The sequence below is a fragment of the Sapajus apella genome, unplaced genomic scaffold, assembly GCF_009761245.1.
Source record: "Sapajus apella isolate SASKATOON/1434 unplaced genomic scaffold, GSC_monkey_1.0 scaffold70, whole genome shotgun sequence".
In the NCBI taxonomy this organism is placed as follows: Eukaryota; Metazoa; Chordata; class Mammalia; order Primates; family Cebidae; genus Sapajus; species Sapajus apella.
In genome coordinates, this window is record NW_022437010.1 from 726,946 (window position 1) to 745,094 (window position 18,149).

General features: G+C 40.0%; 1 protein-coding gene across 2 annotated transcripts in view; it reads left to right on the forward strand.

Moving 5' to 3' along the window:
• Positions 1-250: 250 nt before the first annotated feature.
• The window catches only part of ELOVL2 (ELOVL fatty acid elongase 2), a 71,004-nt gene continuing 53,105 nt past the window's right edge, over positions 251-18,149 (forward strand). The window contains exon 1 of one of the 2 annotated variants that reach the window (XM_032249948.1): positions 251-415. In XM_032249948.1, coding sequence (XP_032105839.1) covers positions 413-415 — 3 coding nt within the window. In that variant the 5' untranslated portion in view covers positions 251-412. The other variant, XM_032249947.1, reaches the window with a different exon arrangement.

The following is an 18,149-nucleotide window of genomic DNA, read 5'->3' on the forward strand; positions in this document are numbered from 1 at the left end:
GCGCAACCGGCGCCGGCTGGGCCTGCAAATCACCTCCCGGCCGCCAGGGGGCGCCGCGGCCGCGAGAGCGAGGCCGGTCGCCCAGGAGGGGGCGCGCGGGGCCGCAGGAGAGGAGGGCGCCGCCTCGCTAGCCCTGCGCCCCTCCCCCGAGCGCCCTACAGGCGCGGCTGCCCACGAGGCTCCTGTGGGCGAGGGGGCGGGGACGAAACGGCCCCGAGGATCCGTGCGCGGCACGGCGGCGGCGCGAGCCCGAGGGGGCGGGGAGGCGCGGGCGGGCGTGCGCGTGCCGGGCGTGGGCGTGGGTGAGGGTAACCGGCGCGGGCGCCGCGACAGCGCGGGGCAGAGCGACCCGGCTACCCTGGACAGCGCATCGCCGCCCGCCCGAGTTGCCGCGCCACAGCCGCTGCGGATCATGGTGAGTGGGACCGCGCGCCGCTACCGCCGCGCTTTCTTTCTTTCCTGGACCCACGCACCGGGCGGGAAAGGGCCGAGCTGGTGGCTGCGCGGGCGCTGCGGGTTCGCCGCTGGAACCCGCTACCCTCGGAGGGGCCGGGTCCGCGCGGGCCTGGGGAGCGGGAGCTGAGTGTTTGGGCCGGGGGCGCGCGGGTCGGCCCGAGGCCCGCTGGTCTCGGGAACTTTGTCCAGGTTCCTGCTCCCCGGTCCCGCCCCAGGACCTCGAGGTAGTCGCTCGCGCTCAGCCCCCTGTTGCATGCACGGGGCTGGCGCCCGGGATGCCCGAGGAAGCCGCCCCTCCTTCGCGGCGGCCATTCCTGCCCGCAGCCCACCCTTCGGCCCCCGGAACCTGCTCTCGCCACCGCCCGCCGACGCCTGGAGCGGAAAACGGCGTTTCCCGCGCGCGGCACCCACCCTGCCTCTGGAGTCCTGGGGTTCGGACCCTAACGGTTAAGCTCCCGCCCCTCTCCTCCCTGCACCCCGGGGGTGTGTCTGTGTGCTCGTTGGTGCGTCCTGGGTTTACACATTGGCTTGGGAGGGGGCTGGGTTTTATCAGTGTCTGGGCTTGGAGGGGCTTCTGGTGTGTTCTTTACGACAACTCCTCCCTGTGCCCGGTTTCCCAGGCCAGTCCTCCACTCTGGATTAATACCGCTTGCTCTCGGCATTACGCTGTGTGTGTGTTGGGGGTGGGGGGCGGTGTGTTCCCCCGGTCCGATGAACTGCCTGAGAGTTTTAGCAGAGCCTGGTTCTTTGGCTACAAAGGGAGAACATCTGTTGTGCTGTCCTCAAAGGACCGGTCTTGAGGCAAAATGTGAAATCCGCGTTTGTCTTCAGGGGTCTATATTCAATTTTTGCCTCTCCCCCTTCCCATAGGGTTTCCTCTCCACTTCAGGGCTTATTAAAATATGCTAACCTCCTTTCTCTTACCCACTCCATCTGATTTTGCCCTGGCTACTCCTTTAGGCACATACTGTCTGCCTGATTATGTGTGACCACTTAATCTTAAAATTCCAACCTTTCCTACCCCGCCCACCACAGTGTATATTCCCCTTGCCTGCTTCATTTTGTCTTCTCTTGAGCCTGTATTATTTAGTGTACTGCATATTTTGTTTGTTTAGCTTTTTTCTTGAAAGTCTCCTCTACCAGAATGTAAGTTTCAGGAAGACAGATTTTTATCATTTTGTTCTTTACTGTCTTTCTAGTGCCTACAGCCGCACAGTAAGTACTTGATAACTCTCTTGAATTAACCCAATAAAGCAAGCTGCCTTATGCTAATGCACAAGTGGAAAGCAACTGCAAACATTTTTCAGCTGACAGTTGTAATGATGAGAGCCTCAAGTGAATTTGGGAGGAGGGAGATACTCCCCGAGAGGAGGGACCCGATTTTGGCAGCCTTCAATGACAAAAGCTTAGGCGGCTGTCTCTTATGCCTGGTCTGTCGCTTCATGCTCTTGGCACCTTGGCATCAGAGTGGACAAGGCATTTTTAGGGCCAATTGGCTCTCTCTTTGGGCTCTGAAGCTTTGTCCCAACGTGTAGGAAGGAATTGTAGTGAGTAAGGGAGTAAGTTCACTTATTAGCTGAATAGAAAAGTCATGGGAATGTTTAACCTAAAAGAGCTAAAATCAAGGGCAAGCTCTTGAAAGCTTTATCCTGCACAAGTGTGATGCTTCCTGTTTCGATAAGTATTTCTCAGAAACTTTGGGTCTTCAGAGGAATTTTTTTTTTAAATACCAAAATCCAAATTGTATTACTTTTTTTTTTTTTTTTCTTTTTTGTGGCAGGGTCTCACTCCTTCTCCCAGGCTAGAGTGCAGTGGTGCAATCTCGGCTCACTGCAACCTCCGCCTCCTGGGCTTTAGTGATTCTCATGCCTCAGCCTCCCGAGTAGCTGGGATTACAGGCGTGTACCACCACACCAGGCCAACTTGTGTATTTTTGGTAGAGACAGGGTTTCACATGTTGTCCAGGCTGGTCGAACTCCTGACCTCAAGTGATCAACACCCACCTTGGCTTCCCAAGTGCTGGGATTACAAGTCATGAGCCACTATGCCCAACTGAAATCATACTATTTTATTAAAAAAAAAAAAAAAAAAGTGGGCCAGGGAGGAGGAAGGTTAGGGGGTTTAATTTATACGTAAATTAGTGGGTCAGTTCAGAGAGACACTCTTTTGAATACATGTCCAGTATGAGCTGTCTTGTAAGATATCTCTGCTAGTTAGTCTTATTCCAAATTTTTTTTTTCAAATTTCCTTTTGTTTTTCTATTTCTATAATGTGGATTTATGGCAGTGGTTTGAAAAGAATTAGTCTAGGGAAATGTATTAATTGTAAATAAATTGTTTAATAAAATTTACATGAGTAAGTTTTTGAAAAAGATGTAATTAGAGCTGACTATACAAGTTCAGCAGTTCTGTGGTTACCATCTTTCCCAGATAGGTAGTAGAAATTAAATGTAAAAAGGAAAGAAAGTTTGTCTTTGAAATTAATACCAATGAACCAACCAAAGGTAAATGAAAGATACTTTATTGACTTCGATTTATATTTGTAGGAGATTTTACTGTTAAGATTCCTAGGATTCAAAGTATCCAGGCTTTTTTTCTTTCTGTTCTTCGCAAGTAAGCATTTTCAAGGAGTACAAAATCCATTTTTAAAGGATCCAGTTGAGTAAGCTTAATTTTTGGTTCTTCAACAAAGGTTCCATTTAGTTTAGCTTCCTTCAAAACGTTTTAGTCACTTTGAGAGGTCCAGGTACTTTCGTGCTCCAAAAGAGAATGTTGAAAATTTGTCAAGTAGGTCTGTATTATCTATCTAGTTATGTTCAGAACACAGGGCCCTGCTATTTAGGATTAGGTGGATGATCGTCTCTGTTGGACAGTTGGATATGTACCATCTAACTTGACGGGTTTGCATTTCTGGGAATAAACATTGATAAAAGGAAAGAGGTTGCACCGGAAACGTCTTTAATGGCTGGATATGGTGAAAATATGCCAGCATCAGTAGCTCATTGTAATTCTAAAGTTACAAATCCACACGTTTGTAGCTTTTCTTCTTAATGGAATTGGGACATAACTGACTTTGACAGTGAACCAGCCTAATAAATACTTAATTTAAATATGACATTTAAAATCTAACCATTTAATAGTTAGAGAGCATACTTGTTCTGAAATTTATGTGACTGTTTAGAACTTGAGATCTGGGGTCATCATGGACTTGAATCCTAACACCAACATTTAACTGTGTGACCTTGGGCCTCAGTATTTTATTCTATAAAAGATAGTGTTTAATAAGGTTTTTGGGAGGAACAAATAAGATGGTGCCCTTTATGTGTCTAGCATAGTGCTTGGGGTGCTCAGTAAATATTAACTATTATGATAATGTGTGTCCTTTTTTCTTCCATATCTATGTTTAGTTGAGATACTTCAGAATAATGTCTCTATCCCTTTTGTGATCTTAATATATAACTAATATTGCTGTCCAATAGAAACACAACATAAACCACATATGTAGTTTTTAGTTTTCTACAAATCACATTTAAAAAGTACAGAGACAAGTGAAATTAGTTTTAATAATGTTATTTAACCCAGTCCCTGCATATATTTCATCATGTAATCAATGCAGAGAAAAAAAGATTTTAAATTCTTTTTTTTCCCATAGAAAATCTTCAAAATCTAGTGTGTATTTGATGCTTAGAGCCCATCTCAGTTCAGGGTACCCATATTTCAGTTGCTCAGTGGCTGCCTCTGGTTAGAGGCTACTGTATTGGACAAACAGCTCTAGATTGCCCACAGCTTCCAAGTTTGCCTCTTAAAGCTCTTAGACCCTTTCCGCTAGTGAGAACCTCACTGCCACCTTAAACCCAGCATTACAAAAAGAAAGCTACTCATCTTTCAGACTCTCTACTCTGTTCCCTTTTGCTGTTAGTAATTCCACCAGCTCTTCGGTCTACTGTGTCTGAAATCGGATTCGTATTCTCTTTTTTCTTGTATGCTGTTTGTTGTCTAATATTCTCATATTTTTATTTGAACATATTTTTTTCTTCACTCTGACTTCATTCTTCCTACTATATATTTGAAAATGTTTTAAAATCTCTTTCCCCCACCCCTTGAGCCCGGTTTCCAACATTTTTGCCTTATCTACAGATTTCCTTTTTTTTTTTTTTTTTTCTTATTATACTTTATGTTCTGGAGTACCTGTGCAGATCTTGCAGGATTGTTGCTTAGGTACACACATGCTGTCTCCGAGTCCCTGGGCTCCGCACTCTTTCCTCATCCCTTTATACTGTCAGAAATGAACCTATTTTATAGGTTATTCCTACCCTTAATACTTTTCCTTTGTCAAATATCCAGAGAAGTATAATTAGTTTAACTGATAGTCTGACATTAAAATGATTTATTCAAGAGGAGAAGCACAAATGAAGGAGAAAAATAAGCTATGGGAAGGGAAGATGAAACCATTCTTTGAGCTTTATATGCCTTTCAGGAAATATCAGAAGAAATAGATTCTAGTAGTCTGTAGTACAGTAATTATAGTTAACAATTTATATTTCAAAATAGATGAGAATTGTAATGTTCCTAACATAAGAAAAGATAAATGTTTGAAGCGATAGATATTCTGGTTACCCTAACTCGATCATTACATTGTATACATGTACCAAAACGTCACATGTACCCTGGGAATATGTACAACTATGATGCATAAATTAAAAAATACAAAGAAATATCATGGAACTGATTAATAATAATCACAATCACCACCCCAAAGCAGTGAAACTTGATTTTTTTTTTAATTGTACTTTAAGCTCTGGGCTACATGTGCTCATCCCGCAGGGTTGTTGCATAGGTTCACACATGCCATGGTGGTTTGCAGTCTCTGTCCCCCGTCGGCTACATCAGGCATTTCTCCCACTGTTTTTCCTCCCCAGCTTCCCTGCCCCCTCGCTGTCCCTCCCTTAGCCTCCCCAACCCCCTAACCTGCCCCAGTGTGTGATGTTCCCCTCCCTATGCCCACGTGTTCTCCTTGTTCAACACCCTCCTATGAGTGAGAACATGTGGTGTTTGGTTTTCTCTTCTTGTGTCAGTTTGCTGAGAATGATGGTTTCCAGATTCATCCCTGATGTTTACACAGTGCTTTCTAAGAAACAGGGCACCTTCCTCTGTGCCTGGTGAACAGAGGGACAAAACAAAAGAAAGGCACTGGACAAAGAGTCAAGAAACCTGGGTTCTCGCTGTGGCTTTATTATTTCCTAGCTCTATTCCCTTGCTTAAGTTGCTTTGAGACACTGTTTACACACCTGCTAAATGGGGTATTATCTCTGTCGTGAGATTGTTTTGTTAGAATCAAATGGGGCCTCAGCATTTTTACATTGGCTGTCCTTTGGCTGTGTAGATCTGTCCCCCTCGCCCCCCGCTGACCCGCTGGCTGCTCCAAGAGCTGTGTGTCTGTCTGCCAATACTTTCATGACTAGACCTACCCTAATCACTCTACTAAAACTGGAACCTGCCTTATATTCACACACACAGCTGGATATGTACCACACCGGATCCTCTTACACTGCTTTTTTTCCCACAGCACTTATAACCTAGCAGTTTGCTAATTTACATAGCAATTGAAACCATTTAATCATTAATCTCTCTTGATGCATTTAAAATTATCACAATTCAGTTTGGGCATGTTTCAGTAGTATAGCTGCTTCATCAATACACATCGGCTTGTATAACCTTTTAGTAAATGATAATATTGTATTCCTACAACTGTATTCACACTTCATAGTCCTGTTTGTGGCAAGGGCCAGGTTATACCATTTATAAATAATGAAATCCATATTTCATCATAAGTTTTAAATGAAATTAAAATGCATATGTATTTCTATAATTATATTTCATAATTTATGGGTTATGTTCTTATTTACATAAATCTATATAGCATTAAATTCTTGCTGAAATTAAAAATGATTATCTTAATATAAACAAAGCTATGGTATATGGATTTACTGAATAATTTTTACTTTACATATATGTAGCCTTTACCTAGCATAACTTAAATGCACTGTCAGTATTGTATAATGATACTATTTTATATTAATCAGCTGAATGTTTTTCAATGCATTTTAATACAAATTAACACTTTCTAAAGCCTCACAAAAAAACTTTTGTGAGAGCCAAGTCCTGTAACAATACACCTACTTCACAGTTTCAAAGGAGATAAATAATTTGCCCAAGGTCACATACTAGAGGTAGCAAAGCCAGGTCTAAATCGTCTCATTCCAAAATAACCACCTCTTCTGCTATTTCATATAGTCTTACCCTTTGAGGAAGGCATTAGTACTTTCCCCTATTATTATAGATGACAATGCAAAAATCAGTGTGATTCCCCATGTAGTTTCTTTCCCGTAGATTACAGGGATGGATGGATGGATGGATGGATGGATGGATAGATAGGGATATATACGTATATTGCATATATACACTTAAATATATGAAATCTTAAGTTTCATTTTACATATACAGAAAATGGAACATGCAAAGTATTATTTGAAATGGAGGTGATTGCGAGCAACATCCATGTTCTAATATAATAGGGGAACAAAGCTTCCCATTGGATAAAATGGTACACAGACATGGAAGAACATTGACTGGCCTGAGTGACTTGAGGGCTCAGTGCCTATAATTGAGCAGTACCGAGCGTGTGGCTGGTACAGTGCTCCCTTGTAGTATTAATTTTCGAGAAAAGTAAGGTCATCACTTTTTTTTTTTAGTCAAATGAGTGTAGTATTCAAACATGAATCAGAACAACAGTAGCTTTACACAAAAATTTTGATTTCCTATATGAGTGTTTACTATTTGGTTTTATTTCCAATACTTTAAAGATTTAAATATGTTGAATTTTTCATATGACTAAGCAGAATTTGGTTAATCTGATCTTGGAGTTTAACAGACATTATAACAATGTGGAGGACCCTTTTTTTTTCTTTGGCAGGGTTGAAAAATGTATTGAACATTATGCTGAGGAGTTAGATTAAGAATTAGCTCATGCCTTTAAAGAAGAAAACCGAATATGTCCATAAAGCAAAAGTAAAATTAGGCTATTTTCAATTTTCCTGAAAATTCAGTTTTTAACAACTGTTGTTCTATTTTGCCTCTGGAAAGTCTATGCAGAGTGTTCTCCAAGGCATGCTGGGACAAAGAGGAAGCCAATACCTTGATTCTTTCTGCTCCCATTCTAGAAGCTTTCTTGAAATTGTTACAGGGAAGACATTCTCTTGGATCTGTGGCTTCCTTGACTTTGGGAAATGTAGATTTCATGACTGTTCTAATGTCAGTGGTGAATTTATGCTTAAGAGGGTGCTTTGGGATGTCAGAAAAATCAGTTGGCTGTGCTTTCCTCGGGGGCAACACAGTCAGAATTGTACATGTGGGGCTATTTCACATCTCCATCTGCAGAGGCTGGGAAATTGTAATTCCTTTGTAGGGAAGACAATGGCCCCTTTCCTTTGGCCTTTTTTGTGTTCAGACTCCTTAAAAAAATGGCACACATCACAAGTCATTTTGAGATTTACTGCCTGAAGTCTGCATCAAACTCATAAATACAAAGCAACCATGCTAGTTTCACAATATTTTGGAAGCCTTGTTTCTCTGTTAAAAAATAGGGTTATGACATCAACCCCGTTTAAGTCCTGCCGCAGCTACTAAAATGCTACCATGTTCCTTTTGTAAATTAGGTTTACCATCTCATAAATCATTTTCTGTTTACAATTTTAAAAGTAAGCAGAAACACCCTATTTTAATACATTTCTTAACACTAATCTCATGAATACTTGCTTCATAGAAGATAGAAGATAGAACATGTAACAGTCTTAAAGTCCTTAGTGCAAACTTTGGAATATTTTGCATTTGTTCTCCTTTTGAAGGAAATAAATAAGCTTCCTACATTGAATATGTATTCTTTAAAATTGCTCTCAAGGAGACATGCAAATACATTGCCTCAGTCATTTTTTTCATTAGATACACTCATTGTTCATTCAGCACGTGCTCAGTACCACTCAATTAGAGGCAGTGTGTAGGCACTATCAATTTAAATATAAAAGACAGCCCCTGCTTCACAAAATCTGTAGTACAAAAAGAGATTCCTTTGTCTCTTCCAGTGCAAGCATACTTCACAAGTCAGCAGTGAGTGTTCGGATCACCCAGTCCAGTAAATGTGCCTCTGTGTCCATGTGCCATTCCATCCAATAGAAAGACTTAGTCTAATAATGTGACTAGTAGTATTATGACAAAAAAGTCTAGACCCTACAGCATTGGTAACTTATTCTTTATCATGTCACAAATCTGTTCAAGTCCAAGAGGTGGCTGGGAACTAAAGAGCCAACATCATAAGGATTAATAAGCTGAGATCAAGACTGTGTCTGTGTGACACCACTGTGCTCAGCATTCAATTCGGTGAGAGAAGAAAATGATGAAACCGATTGTGTGAAAGGATGGATAGAAAGAGCATGGACCTAGGAATCTGTCAGATAGGTTTAAGTACACATGCCTACAGAATGAGAATCTCTGAGGAGGGGCCTAGGAATCTGTATACCAAGAACCAGGTACACACCAATTTGAAATCTTATGCTCCAGGGATCCAAGTGAATGGGAACAATTTCTGGCAAAAATGTTTAGTGTATGTTTTATGAAGGGGTTGGATTTTGGTATGTGGGAAGAAAGGATTATAGGATAGAACAGAAGAGTCCATTTAGGAGAAATAACTGGGTGAAAGCCCCAGAAAGTAGTAACACAAATATATTTACATAACACTATGCTATGAGCAATTTATGGGCAAGGCTGGTTCTCCCAAGGCTAGCACAAATTAGGTGCTCAATAAGTGCTTTTAATTTAATTTTATTTTTGAGATGGAATCTCGCTCCATTGCCCAGGCTGGAGTGCAGTGGTGTGATTTCAGCTCACTGCAACCTCCACCTCCCAGATTCAAGTGATTCTCTTGCCTCAGCCTCCAGAGTAGCTGGAATTACAGGTGTGCACCACCACAGCTGGCTAATTTATGGTAGGGTCGGGGTTTCGCATGTTGTCCAGGCTGGTCAAACTCCTGACCTCAAGTGATCAACACCCACCTCAGCCTCCCAAAGTTGTGGGATTACAGGCATGAGCCACCGCATCCAGACCTAATAAATGCATTTATTTATTTATTTATTTATTTTTTAGTCTCTGTTGCCCAGGCTGGAGTGCAGTAGCACAGTCTTGGCTCACTGCAACATCTGCCTCCTGAGTTCAAGCGATTCTTCTGCCTCAGCCTCCCTAGTAGCTGGGACCACGGGTGCCCGCCACCATGCCCAGCTAATTTTTGTATTTTTAGTAGAGACAGGGTTTCACCATGCTGGCCAGGCTGGTCTCAAACTCCAGACCTCAGGTGATCCACCTACCTCAGCCTCCCAAACTGCTGGGATTACAGGCGTGAGCCACCACACCCAGCAATAAGTGCTTTTTAAATGTGTGAAATCTGTGGACCAACAGGATAATGGGATTTATGCTAGGAGAGAGAAGTCAAATTTTGAAGAGTCTTGAATTGGAAGCTAAGAAGTTTCTTAGATTTTGTAGGTAATAGAGAACAATTAGGCTTTTGAAATGGGGAGTCAGATGATGAAAACATTTAGGAAAATCTTGTTTCCATAATATATGGGATTGGGAGAGCCTGGATAGGGAGGTTATAAAGGGCCAAACTAATATGTCACTTCTTTCCACTTTTCATATTACCAACTTCTGAAAAAAATCCCTCCTTAACCACACACTCCTAGATTCAGTTCCCTACTCCACTTCTTACTAATTGTTTAGTCATTTGAACATCAGTTCTCATCACTAAAATATGTGTACTCACACATAGTGAAGGTTCCCTGAGAAGAAACACTTGGAACCGGTGGCTATTACCCACAGAAACTTAATCATGTTCATCTTTACAATCCTAACTTTTTTCTATGTGCCTGGAATATTTTTATAAAACAATTTTGATTAATCTTTTTTTTTTAAAGCACATCTGAGCAGAACAATCTTGATTAATCTATATGTATTTACATTTTTTAAAATTCTCGTATTTCGCCAGGCACAGTGGCACATGCCTACACTAGGGAGGCTGAGGTGGGAGGATCATTTGAGCCCAGGAGTTCTGGGCTGTAGCACACTATGCTGATCAGGTGTCTGCACCAATTTCAGTATCAACATGGTGACCTTCCAGGAGAGGGGGACCACCAGGTTGCCTAAGGAGGGGTGAACAGGCCCAGGTTGGAAACAGAGTAGGTCAAAACTTCTGTGCTGATCAGTAGTGGGATTGCGCCTGTGAATAGCCGCTGCACTCCAGCCTGGGCAACATAGCGAGACCCCATCTCAAAAAAAAACTCTCGTATTTCTGTCATGATGGGTTTTAATTTTGACATTAAGGATTTTTCTTCTGGGAAGGATAAAAAAGTGATAAAGGTTTTATTCTCTGATTTTTGTTTCTTCCTCTTTGGGTTACATGAGTTTTATTAGCAAAATTTGAAAATCTTAACTATACGTTTGTTTCAAAGCAATGTGTTACAGAATAGTTCTCACCTATACACTCATAAAACTGAACTTTTTTGAAAATTGTTTAATGGATTTGAAATACAATTTTAGAAAATCTTAGCTCTACATAATCAGATTAAACCTTAGCTATGTGCCCAACCACCTACATCGAATTGCCCGTGTCTTGAGCTTCTTAACAGTGCTTAATTTCATGCCTTAACCCCTAAAAATTTACCCTTAAAAAAACATATCTTTCATCCTCTGCCTTACCCACTGGATCCTCATTTTTTCAGTTACGAAAATTCTAAATACATCAAAAAATCCTAAATACATTGGATTTGTTTATTGTATTGTAAATAATGAGGAAAAAGTGCGTATATGCACATCACTTCTCTTTTAACTTTTTCTCAGCTGATTTGGAGACAGTGAAAATTGCCTAAACTTAATACACTTAAGTGGTGTATGAGTAAAAACTAAATAAGTGGAGAATAGACTTTATGTTATCTAGGAGGGGAGAATGTTAGAAGAGGCTAAGATAGGTGGATATTTGAGAACAGTTGACAGACCAGCCTGGCTGGAGTGAAGTTTACTGTGTAAGGGACTGGTCAAAGAAAAGGATAGAGGAGTACTTGGAACCCAATGGAATGAAATTTCTGGGTCTCTGGTATGGCTTGATTCCCTACCAAGCTTGTTTCAAATAAAAGAGAACAATCAGACCTCTAATTTGTGATCAACTTCAGAGGAACTTTCCACCATATCCCTAATGATAGTAAGTTAGAATACCGTATGTTTGTATGTTTCCATTTATGGAACACTTTCAAAGCGTCATCTCGGTTATATGTTATTAGTTGCTTGTTTATCTTTGTTTACTTGTGTATTATCTGTCTCCTTTACTGCAATACAATGCTATAAGGGCAAGAACTTCTTTATTACTCTAACTTCAGCACTGGAAAGGTACTTGCATACAGTAGATGCTCAAAGAATACTTGTTTGATAAGTGAACAGACGTGTAAAGTCACTTTCCCATCTCTGAAGAAACGGAGTGAGAGAGATTGTTTTATTCAAAGTCATAAACTAGTAAGTGATTGGTTGAATCCATTGATGCAGAATTCATGTATACAGAGGGTGACTGTATTTTGTAATTGTTTGAGGAATATTTGATTATCCTTTTTCTATTGGAAAATATGTGGCATGTGCAAGTAAATTTCCAGAATTTGTCCATGGTTTTCTGCATAGAGTAGGAAAAGCTAAGGATTAAACCTAAAGTTTTATGGCCCTATAGAGGCCCTATCCTAGTCTCCTCTACTTTGTTTTGTATAGGAAACATCCAAATTGTGTAAAAAGATATGAAAATTAATTTTGGCAGCCGTTAGGAGAATATGTTCTGCTATTTAATAATATGGTGGAAAAATTTTTCTTATGACCTTGAATTTCTTTCATAGGTAAGACTTTAACCTTGTGCAGGAGCCAGGTGGAAAAATAGGATAAACTGAAGTACAGAAAAAGTAACTTCTCTACATGTCTGCAGCAAACTAAAAACCACAGCCCAAGTCTTTGACTTTTAGTACATTGATATGTACAAGAGGAAAACATCTGTAGTTGTGCTGTAGTGATGCAGAAAGTTTGGAATAGATAACTAGATTAGTGAGGCCAAAGGAGTAAGTCTGGTGCAGATATGGGAACTTGCTGTAAGCGAGGAGTAGCATTACAAATGAATGTGGAAGGGACTGTTTGAGGAATGATGTTGGGACAAATGGCCTTCCATATGGGACAAAATAAAATTAGATCTCTACCTGATAACAATATGCAAAAATAAATTCCGATCACTTAAAAACCTACAGAAAAATTAAGCTTTGAAACCGTTAGAAAATAGAGGTTATGGCAGGAATAATTTCTTAAGCAAGACTAAATGCAAACCATAAAAAGTGACATTTGACCACATCAGAGTTTGAAAATTTTGAGGTGACAGAAGACACCATAGACAGATTTGTTTCTTTTTTAGAGGAGGGGAAGTTATTTGCAGTGTATATAACAAAAGATTAGCCCAGGAATGTGCAAATAACCTTTATAAATCGATAAACAGAAGACAAGCAATCCATTAGAGACACGGGTAAAGGTTAGTTAATGGTTTCACTGAAGAGGAAACCTGCATAGCCAATAAATATTTAAAAACATACACAACTTCAGTAGCAATAAGGAATTGCAAATTAAAACCATGTTAGACTCATGAACTTGGCAAAATTGAAAAATTCTGACAGTAGCATGTTGCATACATATTTAGAGCAATGTGGGAGTTTTCAAATAAAAATGTATTCCCCAAACAATGTAACAATTGCACAGGGATTTATTCCCAAAGAAATTCTCATTAATAAACATAAGGAGACTTGTATAAAGCAGCATTTTTTGGTAATAGCAGGAAAATTGGACATAACCTAATATATCCATTGGTAAGGAAGTGGATTAATGAAAATATGGAATATTCATAAGATGGAATACTATACAACAGTTGCAATGAATGAACCAGAGCTGCTGTGTCAACATGAGTAGATCTCAAAAAACAATGTTGAATGACAAAGCAAGCTGCAGAAAGATAAGTGTACTATGTTATAGTGCACATAAATCCTTAAAACATACAAAACGATTTTTGCTTGTGAATATCTGCATGTAAGTATATAAAACCATGGACTGGAAGGCTTGACATCAAATTTATTACAGCAGTTGTATCTGAGGAAGGAGCAGGGGATACAGGATTGGGGAGATGTACAAAGGGAGTGAGAACTTTATCAGTTGTGTTTTATTTCCCAGTACCCAGTACATGTTTGTTTGTTTAGTTTAAAAAGATTTGAAGCCAATATGACACAATTTTAACATTCATAAGGGACAGTCTGTTTTACTATTCTCTACATTTTCATACCTTTAAATTTTTTCCCCAAGTTAAAAATAAGTTTGGATCTGGGATCTGCATTAGAGTCCCAGATCAGAGGTCTGTTAAGAATAGCATATCTAGGACAGATGGGCTTCAGGCCAGGAGGGCCTTCTGTTGTTTTCTTAGACCCTAATCCTTCCTTCTTGGCTGACTGAATTGGCATCTAAAAGGCCTTACCAGGTCAGACTCCACATCCATGCAGTTTTAGAGAACCAAAGGACAAATTGTATTAATGAAGGTTATGTTTGTCATTCTTTTTTTTTTTTTTCTTGTATTTGTCATTCTTAACATCAGTGAAAGGGATAAGCATATTTTCTCATGTGTGGAAAGAAAGAATAGCCAAATATCAATAGCTGCAACCAATTACATTGATTAAATACTTACTGTGTCCCAGCATTGTCATAAGAACCTTTACTGTATTCCCACCTCCCCACAGCAACCCTGGGAGTTGGTACTGCCATTCCCTTTTTACAGATAGGGAAACTGAGGCAAGCTGGGTGGTGAGCATAAAGGAATAAGAAGAGCATTTTTTACTGAAACAAATTGCACACCATAAATATTTGTTTCCTACTTGTAAGTCTGTTGTGAAAGGGTTCGAACCCGCTGCATGCAGTGTCCCCTCAGTTTTTCTCTTTTCCCACAAAAATGAATTGACCTTTGAGAATAGTTATGTTGACTACCAAACGGTCAACAATGGCAAATCCCAAGCTGGAATTTTGTTATTCTCTCTTTTATATCACTGTACTTTTTCTTCTGATTTTTCTTTAAAAAGACACTCTTGAGACAAGCACTGATTAAATAAGGGACGTTTCTGCTGTACGATGTCACTTCCCTTGGATTATCCAAGTCTGATGCAGTTCCAGTTGTGAGGCTGTGTGACGGTATGCCCCTGCATTGGGATTTGAAAATGCAGAACACTGAATCAGTGACTGTCTATTCAGCTTCTTCCCTGTGTACAGCCCTGTCATAGATGGTTTTACAAATATGAGATCACTGAGTCTTCACAACCACACTGTGAAGTTAGGATAATTATTCTCATTTTATAGAGAATGAAGATATTGTTCAAAGATAACCTTTGGCCCAAAGTTATGCAGCTACTTAGTGTCAGAGCCAAGACTAGAACCTGTGTAAAACTCCTGTTCTTTGCAGTGAATCACACTGAATGCCAGGCTACCTTTTTTTTTTTTTTTTTTTTTTTTTGGAGCTCTCCCTCTGTTGCCCAGGCTGGAGTGCAGTGCTGTGCAATCTTGGCTCACTACAACTTCCGCCTCCCGGGTTCAAGTGATTGTTGTGCCTCAGCCTCCTGGATAGCTAGAACTACAGGCGTGTGCCACCACTCCCAGCTATTTTTTTTTTTTTTTTTGTAGAGATGAAGTTTTGCCATGTTGCCCAGGCTCATGCTACCTCTTTAACCACAGCCATAAGTGACGCCCCACCCAGAACCATATTCAGGATTGATTAAAAATAATCACCCCATTAATGAGTGACAAGAAGATGCTGTAGTCTTATTTACTAGCTTTATGAAATCAGGCAAGTTGCTTTACTTCTCAAGCCTAACGTTCCTGATCTGTCAAGGGGGGAATGAACATACCTACTTTATAGAGCAGTTGAGAGAACTAAAGGAAGTACTAGTGAGATAATAGGATATAATGTGCCCAGTACAATGGCTGGTATCTAGTAAACACATTCTAGCTATGTATAATAAATACATTACTATTTTTACTATAATCTGTAGTTACTATAATGAAGAAATCAGTTATAGAGGGCACAACTCTGAACTGGCAGTTAGGAACTTCTTGATACATTAGTTTAAAATGAAAAAAAATACCATAAAAAGCAAGCTTCATGGCTGCTGTGAGGTAACTAATATGGGAGAATTTAATTATTTTCTTTATAAACCAATCAATAGGTAAAAAAAAGCCCATAACCATTCTTCCAATGTGGAGGCAGTATCCTTGTCTGATGGAGACAATTTTTCTGGATGGAAGCCATCCAGCCACACATCAGCCTATTTCTCCACACCTGCTTCTGGTCAATGGTAGAATCTCTATCAAGCGGCCAAACTGAAGAGTCAGATAAATAGATGTAAGTCCAACAATGGCTTACCTTCACAGCCACAGCAAATGAGGCGTAAAGTGTTCTGGGATGACTTAATCTATTATGGCCTTAAAAAGCTATATCCAAATCTAAAGCAAGAAATCAAATCTTCAAAGAGGAAAAGACAGCCTATATCCAAAGCAGCTTAGGCATAGTTACAGAGGAACTCTATCGTCATCAGTTGCTTGATGGAAAAGAAGAGGAACCCACGTGTGTAGTTTTTTCCCCCACAAAAAGTCCAAATTAGACCCATTCGGAGGAATTGCATTGGAGAAAATAGCAAGGCTCAGGCAAAAGGAATTGATTGTACCAAGAGAAATGTGATGTTCAGAGTAAGAAAGATAATAGTTCTACCACATTCTGAAAATGTTCATTTCTGAGGGCTCTATTGAAAGAAATGTTGACAAACGAATCAATTTAGAAAGAATGCTGAAGGCGGTGAGAGTCTGGAGCTCTTGTCATTCATATTGGCATGTGTCTAAGGTCTAATATCTAGTAGATAATGAGTTAATGTTTGTGGAAAGTAGGATTTAGTAAAGCATAGTAAAGCAGGGAAAGGCAGGGAGTGAGGGAGAGCAGAATGGGAGAAGTTGAATTTCCTGAGGCTGTTTGCCTTGGAAAGGTGAAAGCATGGGGTGAATTAATAATTCTAATCAAATATCTGAATGGCTCTTGTGTGGAAGAAAAATAATACTAGTTTTGTGTAATACCAGAGGAAGGAAATAGGATTTATGGGTAACAGTTGAATGGGGAAAGATTTTTAGCACAAAATGAAGTAGGACTTTCTAAAAACAAGAAACATTTTAAAAATGGAGTGTACTACCTTACAAAGTAGTAAAATGTCTTTCCAGTGAGGTGGGTAAATTTCTATTGGAATTATTATAGAAAGCAATTCTTTCCAGCTTTGGGTGGAAAGTTGAAAAGTCCGTGACTCACCCATATGGCGAGAGCCAATAAGCTGCTCCTACTCGTCTGAGGTTTAAAAAAATCACTCGTTTCTGAGCTCATTTCTGTTTCTAACAAAGACTCTGGATCATGCAGCACTCATTCTTGAGCCTTTATAGTGAAAATTGATATTGATTTATACTATACTTTTGAAGTTATTTTTCATAAAACATAGAAGGATAAGTTTAAGAAGTATTTACACCAAAATTTTAAAAATATTAAAGATACAAATCTCTTGTTCAAAGGATACAAAATTTTTGTTAGGAAGAATAAGTTTAAGAGATATATCCAACAACGTGGTGATTATAGTTCAGCGTTGGCATCACACACAAAAAATGATAAGAATGTGAGGTAATGGATGTGTTAATTAACTGGATTTCACCACTTCACACTGTATGCATATTTCACATCACAACATGTTGTATACCATAAATATATACATTTTTTGTCAAATATTTTAAAAGATAGAAATCTCTGTAAGGATAATCTGTTCGATATAAATGATTAATACTCCATATAGCTATGTAAAGTTTATATGAAGAAATCAGGTTATGATCCACAGACTGGCAGTAAATGCTGTTATTCTATTTTCCATATGCTGCATACATATAAAGCTAGAGGCCTTTTTGTACGAGGTAAGAGTGTGGACAAAGAAAATGGAAAATGACAAATGACAAAAGTGCTAATAAACAGCTTCAGTTTCCCTCCAACTCCTAGTTAGTGGAGTGAAACAAAGGAGGCTCTCTAAGAATCAGTTTCTTGGTGGCTGTCCTGGATGTCTGTAGTATAACACTTCACCCCATGTCCAGGATTAACGTGCAAGAGTCTGCTTGCCTATCCTGTTATAGCCCAGAAGGATCACAAAGGATTGCCTGCCACATGCTGCCCACCTGTATCTTGGCAGCCTAGCACAGCCTGACCGAAAAGGCACTGCTATTTGTTGGTACAGAATCCATTTGCATTTTCAACCCTGGCTGTTTTAAGGCTATGCGAATGATTGTTGGGACTTTCTCCTTTAAAAGACAATGACAAAAAATTCATAGTCTAACATCTTCTCCTTTAACTTTTCTAATACATCTAAACCCAACCAACACACACTTTTTTTTTTTTTTTTTTTTTTTTAAAGGGGGGTTTGGGTCTTGTTACCAGGGCGGAGTTCTAGGGCCAGGTCACCGCCCCCCGCCCCCCCCCCCCCCCGG